At 51.3% G+C, this 9,044-nt stretch overlaps 1 protein-coding gene across 1 annotated transcript; it reads left to right on the top strand.

Annotated features, from left to right (window-relative positions):
* Positions 1 to 4,196: 4,196 nt before the first annotated feature.
* LOC119092470 (ras guanine nucleotide exchange factor P-like) lies at positions 4,197 to 8,677 on the top strand. The gene is made up of 4 exons (XM_037215432.1): positions 4,197 to 4,691; positions 4,722 to 4,867; positions 7,791 to 8,397; positions 8,663 to 8,677. Exons 1-4 carry the CDS (start codon positions 4,197 to 4,199, stop codon positions 8,675 to 8,677), a joined length of 1,263 nt encoding a protein of 420 aa, XP_037071327.1.
* The last annotated feature ends 367 nt before the right edge of the window (positions 8,678 to 9,044 follow it).

Here is a 9,044-nt window from a genome sequence, read left to right as displayed (position 1 = left end):
TTTCTTTATTGCTGGAAAAGTTACTTTGTGAGGCAGTTTTGACAATGATTTTGAACTCCTCGATCACAAGTACAAAATATTCCTAAATTTTACCTTAAGAAGGCTAAATTAGGTCAATGATCTAACATGACATCAGCCAACCTTTTGCGCTTAGGAACATGCCGCTTATCGTAGGTCTTGCCGCTAACTTTTAGTTAAAACATCAAAACAACCAACAAGGTTTTTAGCCACCTTGACTTGGTATGCCTCAAAGCAAGTTACTGATCTGATGTAAACAGCAGTGATCATTTGCCTGAAAAACACATCTGGGTTAACAGTGGTTGCATGGGGAGGTCCCGTGGGCGTCTCGGACACCAATATGGTGATTGACTTTGTTTGACCTTTTCTGATCCAAGTTAATCAAGATTTGACACAAGTGAATTCATGTGAGCCCTACCTACCCCGTGAGATCAGTGTCTATATTTTTCAGTTTTTGAAATATCATCCGGTCAAATTGATCGCCATCCCACCCCAACGCCCAACGCCCACCCCAACGCCCAACGCCCACCCCAACGTATCCAAACGGCCACCGGGTACGTGTAAAATCAGCGAGAAGATGACGCACTGGCTGTTTATGCAAAAGCATGATCCAGGTTCAGGTTAATTCAGGTCCACTAAGACATAATTCACCAGTCAATCACAACCAAGATCTGGCTTCATCACAGCATGTAATAATAACTTCATGAACTATAATCCATGCTGTTTACCTTCACGCATTGCACTATGAGCCATTGCCGTAGTTTGGTCCAATGCAATATGCAGGTCCTAAAATCCGAAAGTAGCTATCACGCCATGCATTCTTGAATGCATCTACCAAAAGTTTGACATGGAGAGAGTTGGCCATGATATTTGTGCCCGGATGACTTCGTTGAGGATGATTTCAATAGGTGTGTGTTTGGTTCTGTTTTTGGATCACGAGGATGTTCGTTGATACGCAATTCTTCGTAGATAAAAAGACGCGGTCAACCTCAAAATGACTGAGTCTCAGCTTACCCGAGAAATAAAACCTGTCCTTAACACCCAAACGTCTTCATAGGAAATCCTCGGGCCACCATCGTATGGTTCGCAGAAGACGTTTCGAAGTATTCATTCAACAATCGTGTGATGGTTACTTAAAGAGTTATGGTTGCATGTTGGATTGATTAGTGAATTATGTGTGAATGGGGCGTATGAATTGTAGTGAAAGAACTTGTTACTGTATGCCGCTATTTGAGACAATCACGGCTATTAGTGACTGTCCAGTATGTCTGTGGTTGCGCATTGATGAAAGTATATTATGTACAGTATTCAAGCATCTATGTGAGCAGCCGGTATGATATCTCAAGTGCAGCTTTTCCTATTTTATTACTTTATGCGATCATTCGTGCTATTTCTTGGACGTGTTCATGCACCCCGTTAATCACGATCATAGCTTTGCAGTGCGCATAAAAACTTACCATCACATGATAAGGAGGCCGATGATTGCACGGCCATCGATCTTATTCATCATGGAGCATCTCTTGTTTTAACTTTGACTATGTTAGTTCGCTGAAATGCTGCAGAGGGCGGATATTAGGGCATCTTAACTTAAAAGCCGGAACCAAAGGAGCTCCGTTTCAACAGCAGTTCCGGCACCATAAGAGCTCAGCTTCAACAGCATTTCAAAGATGATCATCATCAAGTATGAAATCTGCTTGCATCCATGTGAGCAAAAGATGCTGTGTGATGCTGAGGTTTGGACATGTCCTGTAACGACTATCACTGCTGTGACATATTCTGTACTTATTTTTTCACTTTCTTTCAGAATAAACATGTTTATTATGTTTTGCTACGTTCCTGGAATGCTGTCCAGTATATGCTTCAATGGTCATGGGGAAGAGAAATAGAGACGGCTTGCTATTCCTCAGGCACACAGAATAAACATGTCATGTAATATGCATTCCAGCAATCTTTGTTTGCCGGTGGTTGCAGGCTTCCTATGCATGCATAATGGAATGTTTTCCGACCTGACCGTCTCTGACGCGTTGAGAAAGTAAATAATGGGTCGTTGACCCGGGCGGAAAGCGGTCTTGTGTAGTTTTTCTGCCCAGCTAACCCTAATCAAAAACGAACGCTCAGTGTGCGGAACCTTCCGTTGGGAGCTTCTCGTGAGCATGAAATGTTTGCATTTGTCCGGGGTTAATATTACGAAACAAACGCCTAGAAGCAAAGCAAGCCCTAGTCAAATATGCTTGGTCCCTAGCCACAGCGTATTCTTGACTTAAATAACGAAATCGGGGGAGCTTTTCCCCAAAGCAAATTCGTGAAAGCTAAGGGAATCAGACTTCCTGCAGAACCGCTCCTCAACCGTCTGGAATTTTGACGTGAATCAGTACATGTACTGAATGAAAACGAAAAGGGACCAGTGCCGTTTCGCTTTGATCCAGGAGGCTGCGACCGGTGTGCCAACATAATAATAGACATTACAACTTTTACAACCCTGCCAACGAAAAACCAACAGTCGAAGCACTCAACAACCGAGTACAGAAACCCGGCACCTAAAACACAACGACCCGTTCGGGGTTCACTTTCCAGTGGTAGATCTTACCTCAGGTGCCTGAAAAGCAGACGGGCCTCTGGTGACCAGTTGGAGTTCGGCGGTCGGCGCCGCAGGCCCGCCTGCACGCATGCCGTGTCGGCACAGGCCTGGGCGGCCAGCCACAGCTCCAGCCCCTGCCACCAGGCCTCCTCGACGTCCTGCAGCCGCCTCAGGGGGCCGCAGCCTTCAGGAGCGCTCACCTGGCGGCGACGCCGCCCCGCCGGGCGTTGAAACATGACATTGTTCACGTTGTTGTCGTTGTTGTTGTTGCTGGCTGCGTTCACGTTGTTGTCGTTGTTGTTATTGTTATTATTATTGTTATTGTTGTTATTGTTGTTGTTATTGACGTTGTTGGCGATGTTTATTGCTGCGCTTGTGGCTGCCAAGCCGAAGTTCAGAAACGTGAAGGTGGATATTTGTCCCGAATCTGGACAGTACTCGGGCTCCGCTGAGTCGGTAAAGTTTGCCGGAGCAGCATACACCATCCAGGACCTGCCAGAGAAATACAGATGACATCTCTTTCCAGCCTAAGCCAGTGCATGGCAAAATATCGTCAAAAGAAAGTGTACCAATCTTAAGTAAAGCTGATCAAAAAGTTAAGACACGACCACAACGAACTGCCGTGATTTTGATCACGGATCGTTGATCTACAAAGGCATAGTTACACGCTGATCCCTGCATGCGGGGCAGCCATATATAAACAGTGTCACTTATAAAATGATAGGAACGAAACTTTCGGTGAGTTTAACTTCTTGTAAAGAACATAAACTTACCTAAAAATGTACGAAACTTTTGGGATATCAACATTCACACAATTTACATCATCGGTGTTGTCGCAAACCTCCGCAGGGTGTGGCGGGAAAGGCGCCAGAATCAGCTTACTGGCATGCAATCACGCAAAAATGCGGCACGGAAACCCAAATATTTGTTAATGAAATGCTGCCCACTGACTAAACGTGAACTTTCATGTCGGGAAAAAGTGTCCAGCCATCCAAACCCATATCACTGAGCGGCCGTAACGGCGCAGTGACTTAGCCGCTTCCGCAACAGCATCTCACCCGGCGGAGAGTCGCACGAGGCCCACCACGAGCGCCGTCCACAGAGCCGCGCGCCGCTCCCGCGCCGGCATCGGCAACGACTGCGGCGGGCGGCGGCTGGCGTGGGGTGGGCGCTGACCCGTGACCCGACCGCTGGTCCGGGCCGTTGGCGGTCGGCGGCCGCCGCAGCAGCGCCGCCAGTACGCGTCACGAAGCACCCACAGCCAGCTCGTCGTTCAGGTACGGACATGCCAGGGGCGCTGGGGCTCGGACTTGTACTCGGCTGGGCGCTGATCGTCCGCGGATCGGTGATGGGTCGCGGGGAGCGCGCGGTGGTAGAAGCGGTTGCCGCAAGTGATGGGCTCGGAAAGGTGGGACTTGACGCCCGGACACCACTTGCGCCGGAAGCCTTGGTGCTGGTGCTGCCGGCGAGTGGTGAGCGTCGACAGCTGCCTCCAGTGCTCTCCACGACGGCGCCGTACCCCAGCGACGGACGGCATTCAGCTTCGGCCGCAGTGGTTGTCCCGGACCACCCAGCCATCCCTGGACCTGGGAACGATGGCATGTCTGGCATGGTGGCAGCAGATTTTCCTTCCAGCGAGAGGCCGTCGCGTCGCTCAACCTCCAGCGTCTTGCGTGCTCAGATACAGAGCATCCTCTCCCAGCTACTGAAGGCGCATCTGACCAAGCTGGCGGGCATGCAGCGGGAGTACGCGGCGGCGCTCGGCCGGCGGCGGTCGGCCGAAGCCAAGTCGCGGCGCCGGAGGGGCGCAGACAACTCTGGCGCCGTTATGTACCTGCCGGTGGGCGGCGGCAGCAGCGGTGCGGGCAAGAAGTGCCCGACGGCCGCCGACGCCGCCGCCTCCAGCATCTCGCAGATGGCCTTCCTCTCGCTCATACTCGCCGTCTTCAACGTGGTCGCCAATATCTCCAATAACATTAACAACAACAATAACAACAACAATAACAACAACGACAACAACGTGAGCAGTTCCAACACCAACCTCAGCTCCAACAACAACAACGCCAACCAGATCAACGTGCAGCTGCCGCCGCCGGTGCCGGGGCGCCGACGCCGCTCGGCCGAGATCGCCGACTCCACCCGGCGCCTGGCCGCCCGCACCGTCCTCGCCGTTCTCCTGAGGACGCTGTCCTCGCGGCGCGGCTCGCTCCTCTGTGCCGTCTCGGACACCCTCTGCGCGCTGGGCGGCGATGACGTCACGCGACTCATCAGGTGTGTTCGCCGCGGCGCTGTTCGGACCACGCGCACGCGCTGACGGTCAGCGGCCCGGGGCGGCGGCTAGCCTCACAACATCCCACGCCGGTGCCGGAGCCACGACGGCGACCGTCGGCGGAGTTTCCTCGCCTCCCTCCCTCCCGGGTCTCGGCTTGATATACGCATGCGGGTAAATTTTGTGAAGTGAAAATGTACGACCGGCCTGGTTTCCCGGCAGCATAGCATTAAAATGAGCGTTGCGTCCGCGGATATTTGGCATGGTTTTCTTGGTTGCATTATTAATTATTTTGTTAGCGTCGAACGAAATGTTTTTCCGGAATGGTTCTCAATTTGTCTGCGTCAACTTGTTGCATAGAAATAGCATGTGTAGATTGGCTGCCTTCAGCCCTTCAGTAGCTTCTCTTAATTTTAAGACGCTAGGCTATCAAAAGCCAGAGCAGGCATTATTGCTATGGGTCAAGCATTGATTCTTGTACACCTATGCTCAAACTGCACTTTCTCACCGAGCTTAGGTAGCTCGACATGTCAGTTCGTAGCGCCTGCTTTTCATCGATCAATGGCATATCAAGACCGTAAATCACTTGGATTTCCGCCGTCCTCAATCGCACCAGCTCGCTAATCACGCCTCAACCAATGATCTGTAATGGCCATGTGTAATGTAATGACCTGTAATGCCCACGCGGAGAACAGCGTCCGTGCTCACACTAACCCGATACAGCTATCCTGTTGAGCAGCCAAGCAGCCAGCCTGCACGGCCACGCGAACAACAGCGTTCGTGCTCACACTAATCCGATTTAATTATCCTGTTAAGCAGCCAAGCGGCCAGCCCGTATGGCCACGCGAAGAGCAGCGTCCGTGCTCACACTAGCCCGATACAATTATCCTGTTAAGCAGCCAAGCAGATGAACGTCCAAGCGTCTTGCACCCGCAAAATAGCAGACTCGCTCACCACCATATGAAACGTCACCAGCCGTTTCGCTTTGAAAGTGGATGCATGCTTTCTGTTTGGGCCAACACTCACTCTTTTCCAGCCATAGGTTCTGTGCGCGCCATGGTGGCAGTGTCTTCGCCAACGCTGCAATTGCAGTGGAAAAGGGGTTGACGCATCCATATTTCAGGCACGGAGTGAAATATATGTTCCCGGTGGAGATCAGCAGCCCTGATGGAGCCAAATGCTTCTCGGCACTGTCGGCCTGCATGTAGCGTGATGATCAGGTAAGGTATGTGGATAGAAGAGCGGTCAAAGGTGACATCACCCCTGAGGCAGTGCATAGATATACTTTCCTGTTTTTTTTCTGTTTGCGGTGGTATCTAAAACTTGTCCATACCTCAACAGTTCGATGTTGGATTCTCACGTGTAAAAAGTAACAAAGCATGTTCAAAAATTCCTTCTACGAAAACATTTTCAACTCACCCGACTGAAATTCGCGTACTGTAACCTACGTCCACGCCATCACGCGTGAGAATCAGCATGGATTTCATGTCATAAGGTAATAGGAACATAGCTAATAAAGCAGTGCCGGGCGCCACGTTCAAGGTAAATGTTAACGTCTTAACACGCGCTCGGGCGGGGATCAAATTGAACCCCCCGAAGGTTTTTCCAGAATGTTTTCCGAGCGTCGCGGCGTAGCCGCGCCAAATTTCGCATAGCTGTGGACTATTAAATAGCGGATCGTTTGACGTAAAAAATTGTACGTACCTCGTAAGGTCGCTGACCTATAGCAGGTCAAAGTCAGGCCATGGTTTAAGCGAAAGCAATTTCAAGGGAATCGTCCGATCTGATACAATCAAGGAGCGTTTGACGAAGCCATGCATCTCTGAGATGCATTCTTAGGCACCACAAATATTGGATGAGCAAATTACGTTGACCTAAGATCAGATACGAAAGTCAGACCAAAGTCAAAATCAGCCTGATTTATTACTCTAGGGTTTGTTATATGGGATAGCTTGCGGTGCTCATTTCGAATTTATTGACAGCAGGAACCGCATTATACGTCTTCCATTGACTTCTTAGAGGTCAGAACATAATGCGTAGCAAAATCTGTGTCGCTTATTCAAATGCAAAACTCAGAGCAATCTTGTATGCTTTTGGCCACCATGACCTTTAAAAGGTCAAACAAGGTCACTGACCTCAAAGGGGCTTGTGACATTTTGCTTAGAAACAGTTACCTAGATTCTGGGGAACTCTAGAGACCAACCTGGAATTTGACACTGTTTGACCTTATTTTACCTGAAGGTCATGACCTAGAAAGCTCAAACTTTGACCTAAGTGAGTTCACATACAAGTCAAGATACCCTGTAAATTTGGTGTCTCTAGCTCTTTTAGTTCCCGAGATCTCAGGGCGGGGGTCAAATTGACCCCCAGCCCGAGCGAAGTGTATCTAGCCGGCCACCCGGGCGCGTGTTAAACACGAAACAACTTAACATGATTGACAACGCAACTTTAGACGTATGCCGACCGTATTCAAAGCCGTCAATTCCTAGTCCAAACTGCAATCGTAGCCGGGTTTAACAGCGTTATTGCCGAGGTTGACGGGTACAGCACGCTGAAGCTTCGTTCCGCGATTGATGAGTCGAAATCGTGATTTCCGTAAACCATGCCGTGCTGTTTGCACGTATCAGTGGGTTTGGCTGCTGAATGAGCCGGCTTAGCTGCATAAACTCAAGCGTTCAGTGATGCGCATCAACTCGTGTGGGCTCCGTGAGGAGCACTGATTTCAATCAGTCGACCCAGCTTCTATGTGCGACACCAAAGGGAAAGTATGCACCGTTTCGTTTGGAAATGCGTCCCGAGTCGCGCCCTCCCCTACGTCTTCACGTTGCAGCAGTCAGGCATTGGTGAAACTGACGGATCGCAATGCTCTCAAAAAAGGAATGTTGTCTGCAACCCCAAGCACTATCGGCCTATTTCTGCCTTCAGGCTGACGTGTGCTGCACTGCTCTTGCGCCTGGGCCTGCCGCCGTGCTCTGCTGCGAACAGCTCCAGAGAGCCGCGCACGGCAGCTGGCATGCCCGAGTCGCCGCCGCCGTCGGTGGTGACCGCAGGCCGCAGACTCTCCGGCTGGGTCACCGGCTCCAGTCCCACGCCACCGAGAGCGACCCACCGGCCGGCGGCGGCGCCCCCGTCTCCAGGGAGTGGTCAGCGGGCACTGCTCGCCACTCGGCTGAGGTCGCAGCTCTTCTCACTGCTGTACCGGCACATGCCAAGGCGCGGCGCGGTGGCGGCTCGTGCTCACCGCCCCGGCGCCGTCATGTACCTGCCTGTGGGGCAGCAGGGCCAGGAGGACCCCTGCGCGCCGGCACCCGGCACCAGCCTCGTCGCCGTGGCGCCGCTGGTCCTGCTCAGCCTCGTCGTGTCCGTTTTCGACGCCGTGGCCAACATTTCCAACAATATCAATAATAACAACAACAATAACAACAATAATAACAACAACAACTTGAATAACAACAACGAAAACCTGAATGCCAATATCAACAATGCCAACCAGATCAATATAATGAGACAGGCACCAGAATTCAGCTGGAAAGTACGGCTTGGGAAAGTGTTTCTTGGCGTGCTACGTACATTCCCTGAAAGTGTGCTTAGCGAGTCCATCTCTATCACCATGCCACGCTCTGAGAAAAAACCAGGACATAAAAAGGATATTCCTTGAAGTCTGGAGCTTCGGGCGAGAGGCCGGTCAAACGACGGCAGGCAAAACAAGTGAAGCACTACAAAACAAAACAAGTATCCGCATACAGAAGCTTCTGGTGAGTTCTGGGTACAGTCGTGGCCCTTGGCTATGTTCACAGATGCCTCAGAACTGATCCTGCCTTGCACCGGTGTTTCTACAGGTTTTTGCGCCGCAGTTCGCCTTCGTTGATGATCAGCGTGCGTTGATTATGTGACAGATACTGGTGGGCGTCGCTGCAACGGCAAAACCTCTCGTTATTGCCCCGCTAACGACACCCAATGGCGACCACCAAGCCGTGCCCGCCTGACACGGCATGGAACGAATGCGCTTAGGTATCCAAGCACGCTTCGTTATCTGGGTCTCGTGTATATTTACCCGAGTCCGGCGCAAACAGAGCGGCCAGCCAATACTTAGTGAGCCGACGCAGCAGTGCATTACGGTCGGCGCGGTTTTGTTCCGAGTGGGAGCGGATCGATGCATTCCCGTCCATGTGCCAAGCC

The sequence above is a fragment of the Pollicipes pollicipes genome, unplaced genomic scaffold, assembly GCF_011947565.3.
Source record: "Pollicipes pollicipes isolate AB1234 unplaced genomic scaffold, Ppol_2.1 Scaffold_3447;HRSCAF=4054_pilon_pilon_pilon, whole genome shotgun sequence".
Taxonomy (NCBI): domain Eukaryota; kingdom Metazoa; phylum Arthropoda; class Thecostraca; order Pollicipedomorpha; family Pollicipedidae; genus Pollicipes; species Pollicipes pollicipes.
The sequence above is the reverse complement of the archived record's forward strand: the minus strand, read 5'-3'. Positions and strand labels throughout refer to the sequence as shown.

Coding starts and splice junctions, on each gene's coding strand:
- LOC119092470 (XM_037215432.1), top strand. CDS start 4,197: ATGTCTGGCATGGTGGCAGCAGATTTTCCTTCCAGCGAGAGGCCGTCG. Junction 4,692..4,721: donor ACGTGCAGCTGCCGCCGCCG/GTGCCGGGGCGC, acceptor CGCTCGGCCGAG/ATCGCCGACTCCACCCGGCG. Junction 4,868..7,790: donor GACGTCACGCGACTCATCAG/GTGTGTTCGCCG, acceptor TTCTGCCTTCAG/GCTGACGTGTGCTGCACTGC.